The sequence below is a fragment of the Balaenoptera physalus genome (genome assembly GCF_965194825.1).
Source record: "Balaenoptera physalus genome assembly, chromosome: 5".
Taxonomy (NCBI): Eukaryota; Metazoa; Chordata; class Mammalia; order Artiodactyla; family Balaenopteridae; genus Balaenoptera; species Balaenoptera physalus.
In genome coordinates, this window is record NC_138884.1 from 5,221,632 (window position 1) to 5,237,986 (window position 16,355).

Consider the following 16,355-nt stretch of genomic DNA (forward strand, 5'->3'; position numbering starts at 1 on the left):
AACCTTCTTCCAAAGATTTATTGATTTATGAGACATATTCAGAAATATCTTTCAAATAACTTAATATTTTGTTATTGTAATTAATAGTAGTCTAAATATTCAGATCCTAGAATCATATTTCTAATTTTCCCATGTAAGTACCATTTTCAGTGTTATATTATCATGATGAATTATCTTCTTATCCTATTCCTTTGTAAAAATGTGTAAAATAGGGGCTTCCCTGGTGGCGCAGTGGTTGAGGGTCTGCCTGCCAATGCAGGGGACACGGGTTCGAGCCCTGGTCTGGGAGGATCCCACATGCCGCGGAGCAACTAGGCCCGTGAGCCACAATTACTGAGCCCGAGCGTCTGGAGCCAGTGCTCCACAACAATAGAGGCCACAATAGTGAGACGCCTGTGCACCGTGATGAAGAGTGGCCCCCGCTTGCTGCAGCTAGAGAAAGCCCTCGCACAGAAACGAAGACCCAACACAGCCATAAATAAATAAATAAAATTTAAAGAAAAAAAAAGTAATTGTTTAAAAAAAAATGTGTAAAATATAATACATAATGTAATAACAAAAAGTTTTTATCTGTTGTAGCTTTATAAAGATATTGATATTTTTTCTTTAATATTTTAAAACATTGTTTCAAACATTGAATAAGGATACAATTTACTTATACTATGAGTTCTTTTTTTTTCTTTCTAGATCTATAAATTTTAACTCCCTCATAATCCCAATATACCTATTGTGATACAAATTTATCAGTATTAGAGACCTTCAAGATGACGGAGGAGTAAGACACGGAGATCACCTTCCTCCCCACAAATACATTAGAAATACATCTACATGTGGAACAGCCCATACAGAACACCTACTGAATGCTGGCAGAAAACGTCAGACCTCCCAAAAGGCAAGAAACTCCCCACGTACTTGGGTAGGGCAAAAGAAAACAGAAATAACAGAGACAAAGGAATAGGGACGGGCCCTGCACCAGGGGGAGGGAGCCGTGAAGGAGGAAAGGTGTCCACACACTAGGAACCCCTTCACTGGCAGAGATGGGGGGTGGCGGGGGGAAGCTTTGGAGCCACGGAGGAGAACGTAGCCACAGGGGTGCGGAGGGCACAGCGGAGAGATTCCTGCACGGAGGCTCGGCGCCGAGCAGCACTCACCAGCCCGGGAGGCTTGTCTGCTCCCCTGCCAGGGTGGGCGGGGCTGGGAGCTGAGGCTCGGGCTTCGGTCGGATCCTAGGGAGAGGATTGGGGTTGTCAGTGTGAACACAGCCTGAAAGGGTTAGTGCGCCACAGCTGGCCTGGAGGGAGTCCAGGAAAAAGTCTGCAGCTGCCGAAGAGGCAAGAGACTTTTTCCTACCTCTTTGTTTCCTGGTGCGCGAGGAGAGGGAATTCAGAACGCGGCCTAAATGAGCTCCAGAGACGGGCGCGAGCCGCGGCCATCAGCGTGGACCCCAGAGACGGGCATGGGACGCTAAGGCTGCTGCTGCTGCCACCAAGAAGCCTGTGTGCGAACACAGGTCACTCTCCACACCGCCCCTCCCAGGAGCCTGTGCCGCCCGCCACAGCCAGGGTCCCGTGATCCGGGGACAACTTTCCTGGGAGAACGCATGGCGCGCCTCGGGCTGCTGCAACATCACGACGCTTCTGACGCTGCAGGCTTGCCCCGCCTCCTCTGTATCGCTCCCTCCCCCGGCCTGAGTGGGCCAGAGACCCTGAAGCAGCTGCTCCTTTAACCCCGTCCTGCCTGATCGAAGAACAGATGCCCTCAGGTGACCTACATGCAGAGGTGGGTCCAAATCCAAAGCTGAACCCCGGGAGCTGTGCAAACAAAGAAGAGAAAGGGAAATCTCTCCATGCAGCCTCAGGAGTAGCGGATTAAATCTCCTTAATCAACTTGATGTACCCTGTATCTCTGGAATACCTGAATAGACAACGAATCAGTCCAAAAACTGAGGCGATGAACTTTGGGAGCAACTTTAGACTTGGGGTTTGCTTTCTGCATCTCATTTGTTTCTGGTCTTATGTTTATCTTAGTTTAGAATTTAGAGGTTATTATCATTGGTAAATTCATTTATTGATTTGGTTGCTCTCTTCCTTTTTTTTTTATATATATAGATATACATATTTTTTTTCCTTTTTCTCTTTTTGTGAGTGTTTATGTGTATGCTTCTTTGTGTGATTTTGTCACTATAGCTTTGGTTTTTACCATCTTTCCTAGGATACGGATACGGTCTGTCCTTTTTCTTTTTCTTAGTATAGTTTTTAGCGAGTGTTATCATTGGTGGATTTGTTTTTTGGTTTGGTTGCTTTCTTCTTTCTTTCTTTCTCTTTTTTTTGTTTTTTTAATTATTTTTAATATTTCAATTTTTAATATATTTTTAATTTTTAATTTTAATAACTTTATTTTCTTTTTTCTTTCTTTCTTTCTTTTGATCTCCCTTTTTTTCTGAGCCGTGCGGTTGACAGGGTCTTGGTGCTCTGGCCAGGTGTCAGACCTGAGCTTCTGAGGTGGGAGAGCCAAGTTCAGGATATTGGTCCACCAGAGACCTCCCAGCCCCATGTAATATCAAACAGCAAAAGCTCCCCAGAGATCTCCATCTCAATGCTAAGACCCAGCTCTGCTCAATGACCAGCAAGCTACAGTGCTGGACACCCTATGACAAACAACTAGCAAGACAGGAACCAACTCCACCCATTAGAGAGAGGCTGCCTAAAATCATAATAATGTCACAGACACCCCCAAACACAACACCAGACGCAGTCCTGCCCACCAGAAAGACAAGATCCAGCCTCATCCACCAGAACACAGGCACCAGTCCCCTCCACCAGGAAGCCTACACAACCCACTGAACCAAACTTAGCCACTGGGGGTAGACACCAAAAACAATGGGAATTATGAACCTGCAGCCTGCAAAAAGGAAACCCCAAACACAGTAAGTTAAGCAAAATGAGAAGACAGAGAAACACACAGCAGATGAAGGAGCAAGGTAAAAACCCACCAGACCAAACAAATGAAAACGAAATAGGCAGTCTACCTGAAAAATAATTCAGTGTAATGATAGTAAAGATGATCCAAAATCTTGGAAATAGAATGGAGAAAATACAAGAAATGTTTAACAAGGACTTAGAAGAACTAAAGAGCAAACAAACAGTGATGAACAACACAATAAATGAAATTTAAAATACTCTAGAAGGAATCAATAGCAGAATAACTGAGGCAGAAGAATATATAAGTGACCTGGAAGATAAAATAGTGGAAATAACTACCACAGAGCAGAATAAAGAAAAAGGAATGAAAAGAATTGAGGACAGTCTCAGAGACCTCTGGGACAATATTAAACGCACTGAAATTGAAATTATAGGGGTCCCAGAAGAAGAAGAGAAAAAAAAAAGGGACTGAGGAAATATTTGAAGAGATTATAGTTGAAAACTTCCATAGCACGGGAAAGGAAATAGTCAATCAAGTCCAGGAAGTGCAGAGAGTCCCATACAGGATAAATCCAAGGAGAAACACGACAAGACACATATTGATCAAACTATCAAAAGTTAAATACAAAGAAAAAATATTAAAAGCAGCAAGGTAAAAACAACAAATAACATACAAGGCAATCCCCATAAGGTTAACAGCTGATCTTTCAGCAGAAACTCTGCAAGCCAGAAGGGAGTGGCAGGACATATTTAAAGTGATGAAAGGGAAAAAACCTACAATCAAGATTACTCTACCCAGCCAGGATCTCATTCAGATTTTATGGTGAAATTAAAAAATTTTCAAACAAGCAAAAGCTAAGAGAATTCAGCACCACCAAACCAGCTTTACAACAAATGCTACAGGAACTTCTCTAGGCAGGAAACACAAGAGAAGGAAAAGACCTACAATAATAAACCCAAAACAATTAAGAAAATGGTAATAGGAACATACATACTGATGACTACCTTAAATGTAAATGGATTAAATGCTCCAACCAAAAGACATACACTGGCTGAATGGATACAAAAACAAGACCCATATATATGCTGTCTACAAGAGACCCACTTCAGACCGAGGGACACATACAGACTGAAAGTGAGAGGATGGAAAAAGATATTCCATGCAAATGGAAATCAAAAGAAAGGCGGAGTAGCAATTCTCATACCAGATAAAATACACTTTAAATTAAAGACTATTACAAGAGACAAAGAAGGACACTACATAATGATCAAGGGATCAAACCAAGAAGCAGATATAACAATTGTAAATAGTTATGCACCTAACATAGGACCACCTCAATACATAAGGCAAATACTAACAGCCATAAAAAGGGAAATTGACAGTAATATAATCATAGTAGGGGACTTTAACACCCACTTTCACCAATGGACAGATCATCCAAAATGAAAATAAATAAGGAAACACAAGTTTTAAATGATACATTAAACAAGATGGACTTAGTTGATATTTATAGGACATTCCATCTGAAAACAACAGAATACACTTTCTTCTGAAGTGCTCATGGAACGTTCTCCAGGATAGATCATATCTTGGGTCACAAATCAAGCCTTGGTAAATTTAAGAAAATTGAAATGATATCAAGTATCTTTTCCTTCCACAATGTTATGAGACTAGATATTAATTATAGGAAAAACTCTATAAAAAATACAAACACATGGAGGCTAAACAATATACTACTAAATAACCAAGATATCACTGAAGAAATCAAAGAGGAAGTCAAAAAATACCTAGAAACAAATGAAAATGAAAACACAACAACCCAAAACCTATGGGATGCAGCAAAAACAGTTCTAAGAGGTAAGTTTATAGCAATACAATCCTACCTCAGGAAACAAGAAACACCTCCAATAAACAAGCTAACCTTACACTTAAAGCAATTAGAGAAAGAAGAACAAAAATCCCACAAAGTTAGCAAAAGGAAAGAAATCATAAAAATCACATCAGAAATAAATGAAAAAGAAATGAAGGAAACGATAGCAAAGATCAATAAAACTAAAAGCTGGTTCTTTGAGAAGATAAACAAAATTGATAAACCATTAGCCAGACTCATCAAGAAAAAAAGGGCGAAGACTCAAATCAATAGAATTAGAAATGAAAAAGGAGAAGCAACAACTGACACTGCAGTAATACAAAGGTTCATGACAGATTACTACAAGCAACTATATGCCAATAAAATGGAAAACCTGGAAGAAATGGACAAATTCTTAGAAAAGCACAACCTTCTGAGATGGAACCAGGAAGAAATAGGAAATATAAACAGACCAATCACAAGCACTGAAATTGAGACTGTGATTAAAAATCTTTCAACAAGCAAAAGCCCAGGACGGGAGGGATTCACTGGCGAATTCTATCAAACATTTAAAGAGCTAACACGTATCCTTCTCAAACTCTTCCAAAATGTAGCAGAGGGGGGGACACTCCTAAACTCATTCTACGAGGTCACCATCACCCTGATACCAAAACCAGACAAATATGTCACAGAAAAAGAAAACTACAGGCCAATATCACTGATGAACATAGATGCAAAAATCCTCAACAAAATACTAGCAAACAGAATCCAATAGCACATTAAAATCGTCATGCACTATGATCAATTGGGGTTTATCCCAGGAATGCAAGTATTCTTCAATATATGCAAATCAATCAATGTGATACACCATTTTAAAAAACTGAAGCAGAAAAACCATATGATCATCTCAATAGATGCAGAAAAATCTTTCAACAAAATTCAACACTCATTTATGATAAAAACCCTCCAGAAAGTAAGCATAGAGGGAACTTACCTCAACGTAATAAAGGTCATATATGACAAACCCACAGCCAACATCATTCTCAATGGTAAAAAACTGAAACCATTTCCACTAAGATCAGGAACTGGACAAGGTTGTCCACTCTCACCACTATCATTCAACATAGTTTTGGAAGTTTTAGCCACAGCAATGAGAGAAGTAAAAGAAATAAAAGGAAGCCAAATCAGAAAAGAAGAATTAAAGCTGTCATTGTTTGCAGATGACATGATACTATACATAGAGAATCCTAAAGATGCTACCAGAAAACTACTAGAGCCAATCAATGAGTTTGGTAAAGCAGCAGGATACAAAATTAATGCACAGAAATCTCTTGCATTCCTATACACTAATGATGAAAAATCTGAAAGAGAAATTAAGGAAACACTCCTATTTACTATTGCAAGAAAAAGAATAAAATACCTAGGAATAAACCTACCTAAGGAGACAAAAGACCTGTATGCAGAAAACTGTAAGACACTGATGAAATAAATTAAAGATGATACAAATAGATGGAGAGATATACCATGTTATTGGATTGGAAGAATCAACAATGTGAAAATGACTATACTACCCAAGGCAATCTAAAGATTCAATGCAATCCCTATCAAACTGGCATTTTTCACAGAACTAGAACAAAAAATTTCACAATTTGTTTGGAAACACAAAAGACCCCGAATAGCCAAAGCAAACTTGAGAAAGAAAAAAGGAGCTGGAGGAATCAGGCTCCCTGACTTCAGACTATACTACAAAGCGACAGTAATCAAGACAGTATGGTCCTGGCACAAAAACAGAAATATAGATCAATGGGACAGGATAGAAAGCCCAGAGATAAACTCACACACATATGGTCACCTTATTTTTGATAAAGGAGGCAAGAATGTACAATGGAGAAAAGACAGCCTCTTCAATAAGTGGTGCTGGGAAAATTTGACAGCTACATGTAAAAGAATGAAATTAGAACACTCCCTAACACCATACACAAAAATAAACTCAAAATGGGTTAAAGACCTAAATATAAGGCCAGACACTCTAAAACTCTGAGAGGAAAACATAAGCAGAACACTCTATGACATAAATCACAGCAAGATCCTTTTGACCCACCTCCTAGAGAAATGGAAATAAAAATAAAAATAAACAAATGGGGCCTAATGAACCTTAAAAGCTCTTGCACAGCAAAGGAAAACAGAAACAAGGTGAAAAGACAGCCCTCAGAATGGCAGAAAACATTTGCAAATGAAGCAACTGACAAAGGATTAATCTCCAAAATTTACAAGCAGCTCATTCAACTCAATATAAAAAAAAAGCCCAATCCAAAAATGGGCAGAAGTTCTAAATAGACGTTTCTCCAAACAAGATATACAGACTGCCAACAAACACATGAAAGGATGCTCAACACCTCTAAGCATTAGAGAAATGCAAATGAAAACTACACTGTGGTATCACCTCATACTAGTCAGAATGGCCATCATCAAAAAATCTACAAACAATAAATGCTGGAGAAGGTGTGGAGAAAAGGGAACCCTCTTGCACTGTTGGTGGGAATGCAAATTGATACAGCCACTATGGAGAACAGTATGGAGGTTCCTTAAAAAACTGAAAATAGAACTACCATATTACCCAGCAATCCCACTACTGGGCATATACCCTGAGAAAACCATAATTCAAAAAGAGTCATGTACCACAATGTTCATTGCAGCGCTAGTTACAATAGCCAGGATATGGAAGCAACCTAAGTGTCCATCGATAGATGAATGGATAAAGAAGATGTGACACATATATACATGGAATATTACTCAGCCATAAAAAGAAACGAAATTGTGTTATTTGGAGTGAGGTGGGTGGACCTAGAGTCTGTCATACAGAGTGAAGTAAGTCAGAAAGAGAAAAACAAATACCATATGCTAACACATATATATGGAATCAAAAAAAAAAAAAAAAAGCTTCTGAAGAACCTAGGGGCAGGATAGGAATAAAGACGCAGACATGGAGAATGTATTTGAGGACATAGGGAAGGGGAAGGGTAAGCTGGGACAAAGTGAGATAGTGGCATGGACATATATACACTACCAAATGTGAAATAGATAGCTAGTGGGACATATATACACTACCAAATGTGAAATAGATAGCTAGTGGGAAGTAGCCACATAGCACAGGGAGATCAGCTTGGTGACCACCTAGAGGGGTGGGATAGGGAGGGTGGGAGAGAGATGCAAGAGGGAGGGGATATGGGGATATATGTATATGTATAGCTGACTCACTTTGTTATAAAGCAGAAACTAACACACCATTTTAAAGAATTATACTGCAGTAAAGATGTTAAAAATTTTTTTATCAGTATTCCTTGAGGGGGTGCACCAACTACGAATAATTTAAAACTGATGCTACACTGGTTATGGACCAGTTGTGTCAACTTATATAAAGATGGGTTATTTTGTCAGAGCAAAGTGGTGAGAATAGCAACAAAGATACAGTGAACTTGGAGTTTAGCCTTGACATGAAGGAGCAGTGAAACACAGCTTGTTTATCAGTCTGACCAGGAGAATACCAGCTGGCTAATTAAGTGAACCTAATTTCAACTAATGATGTAGATTCTCAGGATAATGTGCTAACGGCTAGAGGAGACTGCTGACGACATTTAAGAATACCCGATGTGTTACCATAAGCCACTTCTGCATCCAAGCAGAACCTGATTTTCCTCCACAGAAGACAAAATGAGGTCAGTTGTTTACTAGTTCATCTTTTACACAGGAAAATATCACCTGCATGCCATTCTTACAAAAAAGTATTAATGGCAAGACAAGTAATAAGCGTTTGACGTTTAGAGCAACACCAAGGTGATAGATTCCATTAAAAATGTGTGACCTTTTATTTTTAAGCTGCACATAGAAGTGATATTAATGTATCCACTGAAAACAAATATACCCCTATGGTGAGAATTTTTCATGAGGTTTGTAAAACATGTTGTCAAGAAAACATTTGTCATTTTAAGAGTAAAATGTAAAAATGTTCAAGTTTTTAAAATGTTTTGTGCTAAAATTACACATTTAATACCAATTCTCACATTCAAATATATAGAAAAGAAAAATAGAAAGTCAGAAATATGATTTCTTAGATAAGGTCAGTATAAAACACTAGGGATCCACTTTAATTGGACTGAAAAAGAAAACTTGAAAGAGTAAATTTAAATAAGTTTACTGTTCTTTTTTTCTCTCTCTTTTTTTTTCTACTTTTTTTTTTCTGTTCAAAAAGAAGGCAATTTGGTTTTGGACTTCACTGTTCCATCTCTGTCCACCCTATAAAAAATTCTATACTAGTTTCTATCATATTTTGGAGATGATTAACCAAATTTTGATTATAATTATTATTCTTAGTTGCCACTGTATAATATACTTAGGCTAAAAAGAAAGAAATAAACAGAGGTACAGCACACAATCAGGAAGTATAACTTCATTTGGATACAAAAAAGGCTGACTTGAGTCAGCCTCTGTTGAGAAAAGGTATCAAATTGAGAAAGGATGCTTTACTTTTCACAAAACTAACTTTGCACCTTGCAGGTGACTTGGAGTGTACTCTGTCCTTGGATATAAATAAAGCTTTAAATCACAAATGAAGTAGTTTTATTTTTTTTAAGTAGCTAGAAATACTCTTTCCTTAAATAGTTTTAAAACTTGAATTAATTGGATTATTAATTTATAAAGCATAAGTTTCAATACCTACATCTGTTAAATCTATCATTTACATGTTGTTTTTAAATTAGGAAAAACTTTGAGGGAATTTAGAATTCTAAAAGATGGCCTATTTTCAAGTATAAAAGTAGAGTCATTAGGATATTCCTAATTCACCTTTAAGCATGTACTTTCAAGCATTAAAATTCACATACTCTAAGGTCATGTTAAAACAAATATAGGGATGTGTTATTTCAGCCAACAATTAGTAGACTTATGGAATTTCATCATCTAAAGAGGCTCACAGACTCAAATTATACATGGTTACAAAAAAAAAAGAATTTAGACAAATTCAAAGATAGAAAACTTTAATTTTTTAAAAGATATTTTTATGGAGTATATACCTAAAATTTTAGGTTGATATTTATAGTCAACAATAGGTCTCAGAAAATAATGTCCCTTTCAGAAAGATAGCTAGACTGAATATACCCAATATGGAAATTTTCATTTTCTAAACTAATTTGGTCTCTAAATTTCTATATAAGAGATCCTTGCAGAACGTCCCAAATCATTGCAGCTGCTACTTCACTCTACTTCTTTCCAGGGAGGTATTCAAGCACCCCTATAATTCAAAATTTTTCTTTTTATTGACAGAAGGGCAATATTCAATTCCATCCCATACCTCCCCAGAGTTGTGTGGGCAAACCCATGACACAGTACTGCCTTTTTGATCCAAGGATTAAGTGCCCACATTTTTCCTACAATAGGGAAGTCTCTGTTATGTTACTCTCCATTCCTACTATTCCCCTAATGGAAGGCAGCTATTGATAAATGAGGCAATAAGGCTGATAAATGGTGGCACGAGGTAAGATGCATGAAGACAGGGTTCAGATTTGTTTTTGATAGCTGACAATCTGAGAATATGCAGAGACTGTATATAGAGTGGGTAGAAGGGGTAAAACAGGAAGTCAGCCATGAAGACAGTGAAAATACACATTTTTAAATTACTAGATCTCATCAAATTGCTTGCTAAAATGTTACTTTAAAGTTTGGAAGAACTTTCACCTCTAATTCCATCTGGGACAGAATTTTCGGTTTTAGTTCTCTGAAATCAGTTCATTTGTCATAAAAATGTTCCTTTTGGATTACTTCTTGGATTATATGTTATTAACTTATATTTTCTCTTTAATTTGTTCTTTCTCACTACATTTCCAAATTTACTACCATGACTTTTACCTTAATACTTTCTTAGTTCCTTTTACTCTCTGCTAGGATTGTGGTTATTGCTATCTTCTTTTATTCAATTCTAATAGTATTAACCATGACTTTTGTCCTTGTTCTTTGACAAAATTCCCAGTTTCCTTTTAATTAGTCTTTTTTGAATAAATCAATTTTTAGCTTTTATATATTCATTTCATTGTGTCTTTATCTACATATATTTTTACTTTGCTTCTTTCATTTACACTATTGTGATTTTCTTCAGCTAAATTCTAAAATTATCTAGTTAAATGTTTTATTTTCAATCTATTATTTATTTTTTAATTACAGTAGCAAAATTCCTTCAAAGACAGCCTTACTTGGATTCAACATGTTTAATCATGATTATCAATATTACTTGTTATTGATATTGACATTTTAAATTTACTTTGCAGTTTTTGATAGCTTAGTACTGTGTCAGAGAATCAGTATGAAATGATTTCATTAATATTTCTTGAGGCTAAATTTATAACCCAGCATGTGTTCATTTTCATTTAGTGAATGCTATAGTCTGAAAGTTTGTGTCCCCCCAGAATTCACTTGTTGTAATCCTAACCCTCAAAGATGATGGTATCAGATGATGGGCATTTGGGAGGTGATTAGGTCATGATGATGGAACCCTCATGAGTGGGATTAGTGCTTTTATAAAAAAGACCCGACAGAGATCGTTTGCCCCTTCCCCCATGTGAAGACACAGTGAGATGGCAATGGCTTTGAACCAGAAAGAGGGCCCTCACCAGGTCATGATCATGCTGCCACCTTGATGTTGGACTTTCCACACTCAGAACCTTGAGAAACAAATTTCTGTTGTTTATAAGCTATGCAGTGTGTTGTATTTAATTAAAGCAGGCTGAACGGTGATATGAAATGATATTGAAAAGGTTTAGAAAGTGAAATATTTAGTAATAATGTATATTTAATTACTGCTGGATGCAAAAATTAATACATGTATCTGTTAGTTCAAGCATAGTAGTAATGTTCAATTTGCATATAGTATTAATTTTGTCTGTTGATTTATCAAGAACAGAAGTATCAAATATTTCTCACTTACATCAGCTTTTTTGTTTTGCTGTTAGTATATGGCTAAATTATCTGGAACTGTCCTTAAATTTCAAATTTTATTTTTTCTTATTTTTGGGGTGTGTCTCATAATCTGCATATGGCTAGATTTTCATTATTCGGTCCATTACTTTTTATTATCAGCTATTACTTTACTCCATTCTCAGTTATTGTAATTATAAACATATTGGGTTTTATTCTATAATATTGTTTAAAGCTTTTTGTCCTGATTTTTCCATTCTTACTGTTTTCTCTTTCTTATTTCTTCTTTTCCTATTGTATTTAGGAGTAAGTTATTCATTTAATTCTATTTTTTCATAGACAAATACAATACTTAAGACACAGTTTCTTGAAATATTAATAAACATACTTAATGTGCATAGGTAATCAGTAATTACTCCCATTCTTAAATAATATAAGAAATCTTAATATATATATTTCAAATAATATCAGCCCTTTCCCTGCTTACATACTGTTGTACAATATTTAAACGTTTTTTTTGCTATTTTAGTCCTGTGTTTTCAGTCTTTTAAAAATTTCAAACTTAAATTCAGGGAATATCATTATTATTGACAGTTAGTAGTTTAGTAGATCCTATGTTTACCAGTTTACTCACTCACTATACATCAAATTGAACTGCTTAATTTTCCTTATTCCTGAAGCATATAGTTTTCAGTTTTAGCTTTGTTTAAATTTATTTTGTTGTTAAAGTCTATTTTTTTGTATCTGATACAGCAAATAAATTATATACTTTTTTCCACTGACCATATAATATCAGAGTATATTTTATTTTCACATAGTCCTTTAATAATATTATTTCACTTTCTTTTGGTGTCCATTATTGCTATTGACAAAATAGCTGCTGTTCGCATAGTACTTTATCTCCTATTTTTAGATCTTCCTTTTGGCTTTATGTGTGGCTGTGTCATGTTAATATATTCAGGTATTGATTTTTTTTCCATTTGTTTCATTGTCCTTTCTAAATCTGAGAGTTTACTGTATTATATTTTATAAGTTGTATAATAAAGAATAATACATAGTATATGCATATAATAATATATAAAAATATATATAGTATATAATATATATTACATATACACATATACACATATACACATATATTATTATATACATATACTATATATTATTCTTTATTACATTACAGAAAATTCTCATTCACTTTAACCAAATTATCAACATTTCCCTTTTCTTTCTATTATCTCCTTCCAGAATGTATCCTTTCTACTGTTAATGTATAAATAAAGTCTGATATTTTTAAGTACATTTGCTTCTCATTGTTAATGGCATTTGTTCTATAAAGTCACCAACAACACTGGATTTCTGAACACTGAACCACTGCTTCTACAGGAAATGCATGGTTAGGTTCCTATCGGTCTCTGGTCACAAGATTTTCATCATCTGATCAATACATAACCTAATTTCATGAGTGTTTCTGCACAGAGAAACGTTATTTAATACATATTGTTCATTAATTAACAGTAACATTAAGGACTTCCCTGGTGGCACAGTGGTTAAGAATCCGCATGCCAATGCAGGGGAAATGGGTTCGAGGGCTGGTCCAGGAAGATCCCGCATGCTGCAGAGCAACTAAGCCCGTGCACCACAACTAACTGAGCCTGTGCTCTAGAACCCGTGAGCCACAACTACTGAGCCCACGTGCCCCAACTACTGAAGCCCGCGCTCCTAGAGCCCGTGCTCTGAAACAAGAGAAGCCACCGCAATAAGTCCGCGCACCGCAACAAAGAGTGGTCCCCACTCACCGCAACTAGAGAAAGCACGTGCACAGCAACAAAGACCCAACGCAGCCAAAAATAAATAAATAAATAAATTTATATTAAAAAAATAAACCAGTAACATTGAACTCAGTGCCATACAGCGTTAGGACTCATGACTGAATGAAGCCCACCGTTAGGCACACCACGGCCTTCCTTCACAAGCGTTTCAACATGACACTTGCGGGCCGTTTTAAACAGCAAGATTGTCCTTGAAAACTCAATAGTAAATAGACTGTGAAAAAAACACTTGTTCACAGTATGAAATCTGAACCAAAAAAGTCGGGGTGTCTCCTTGTCCAACCTGAGCTGGGAACAAGTACTTCAGGTCATACATTTCTCCCCACTCTGCACAAGTCCCTGAGTGTCTGCAAAACACCATGTGTATTGGTTGTGTGGTTCTAAATAAATTCAGGAGAGTGAGTTTTAAATACAGAATCAACAAACAATGAGAATCAACTGTAATCGATTTTTCTGCAATGAAAAATAAAAAAGAATAACACTAGCTCTATGCAAAAAAAATGACCTCACAATTATCATGTAGCCAGACACAGACAGTGAATACTGTATATTTCCATCTCTGTAATATTCAAAATTAGGCAATACTGACTTATGGTGACAGAAAGCCACATAATGATTACCTTTGGATAGGTAATGGCTAGAAGGAGTAATAAAGCATAATTATTATTTTCATAACAAGATCACAAGGAAAACCCATTTGGACTGAAGCCCAAGTTTCTAACTTCTAAAAATGTATTAGATTCTTATCTGAAAATATCCACAATCATAATTATATTGTAATATAATTTTAATATTTTAACCTTGTATAATGTCTTTTACATTCTGCTCTTTTATAGGCATTATAGGCACTTAGAAAAATAATATAACTGATGTGATTTTTTACCATTGCATGAATGTTTCATTATTGATATTTTCTATTAATTTTAAACTTTACTTCATTGTCTGAAGATGGAAGTTACATGAATAATAAATGATGTTAACTTTTCTCACTTTTGAATATCTAGTAGGTAGTACATGTTCAGTCAGTGTAGGTTTCTAGTTTGAACATTGAATTTAAAAACCAGTCTGATTATTCCTGAAAGAACATCTAGTAGCTAACACATGCTAACTAAAGAGTCTTGATAATCCCTGACTGAATGCCTATAATTCACTGGCTTATGTTGCAGCTGAAGTCAAAGTAAAATCAACCTGGTCAAAAATCAAGCAGTCTCAAAGACAGACACATAGGAAACAAAATAGACAGAAAAAGTATGTTCTCACAGAAGATACTGGACCATTAGATTGGGTGCAGAGGGAACTGTGTAACCCTGGAGGCCTTAGAATTTTCTAGAAGACAGTTATTCATCCTTCTACTCATGACTCTTCTGTTAATTCTCATATTAGAAACTGAACCACTGGACTAATTATCCATTGTAAATTTGTAACCCTGGAGATATCAGAGCTTTCTAATAGAAACACTTTTGATTCTTTTATTTGTAATACCAAACACATCTTATAAAAGGCAATTAATGAATGTATACAGAATGGATAGATGGGTGGATGAATTCATGTGAAGCTGTTAAGAGCTCTTAGAATGAGAGGCCCTGATTTTGAAATTCTTAACACTTTTTTTGGTTCTAGTCAGGAATCAACATTAGAGGGACTAACAGCTACTTCAAATTCAAACCAATATTGATGCAAAAGGAAAAAAAAAACTCTGTAAATATAAGAAATGGTTAGATTCCTGTGTCTGTCAGAATTTTGATAGTAAATAGCACTTCTATATTCCAGACTCTGCTACAAATGCTTTGTATGCATTAATTGGTATAATCCTTAATATAACTTTATGAGATATGTACAGTTATTATTCCCATTTAACAGATTATACATATCTCACAAAACTATTTTAAGTTTGTTTCCTTTGAGCTGAGAAGCCACAGATCCTAACAGTCAAAGGCTGAGATACTGGAGCCAGACTGCCGGGCATAAATCCTGCACTGCCCCTTGATTGTTGTAAGACTGAGTTCTAGAAGACTGTCCAAGATGGCCAGTCTTAGAAAGAGCAGGGCATAAAATAGGTGATGGCTCAAACCAGAATAGTTTTTCATAACCATGACCATGGCAACATGGAAAAATGACATGGCAAGGCATGTTATAGGTGTTTTTCTCTGTCATTGACTTATGCACATATTACTTGTCCTACTACTATAGTAAAACCTACTAAGTTACTATTATCCAGTAAATCTATTATTGTCTCAGCCTTTCTTAAGAATCACATGAGAAAGATATACTACTGTTACTGTGATGGTAACTAAGAATACCTTAATTGGCCTTGGACTGGGAATCTCTTTGCTCTAGACAGAATAAGCAATTGTGAGGATTTTTTTTTGTGTAACTGGTCATGTGGGAATTATGAGGTATTCATGAAATCTAATTGTTGAAAACAAAAGCTATTTCAATTACTTCTTCAATTCTTTAGGCTCAAGGAGCGGAATGAGAGGACAGTTTGTAGAAAATGTGTATATTTTCTAGTTATCCAAGTAATGAAACAAGTTATCAATGGCAATCAAATGGCAATGCATGAGTTACCTGGTAAAATCTATTACATTAAATTAAATATTCTTCAAAACCACTTTCAAAAGGAGGAGTCATTCATACCTGAATAACTTTTTGAGACTGTACGTCAACAAGAAGGACTCTGTCCAAAGTTGGCTGTGCTACATAAATGAACTTGTCCTTGACATTGACAGCTGTGGCCCACACACACCTCTGGACTTCATCACCTTCAGCTTTGGGACAGACTTCATCCT

General features: G+C 36.0%; 1 protein-coding gene across 8 annotated transcripts in view; it reads right to left on the minus strand.

Moving 5' to 3' along the window:
- FSTL5 (follistatin like 5) overlaps nucleotides 1-16,355 on the minus strand; it is a 765,145-nt gene that overhangs the window by 70,114 nt on the left and 678,676 nt on the right. For all 8 annotated transcript variants that reach the window (XM_082461701.1, XM_082461708.1, XM_082461706.1 and 5 more), the window contains one exon: nucleotides 16,204-16,353. In XM_082461701.1, the coding sequence (XP_082317827.1) occupies nucleotides 16,204-16,353 (150 nt within the window). The remainder of the gene's footprint in view (nucleotides 1-16,203; nucleotides 16,354-16,355) is intronic.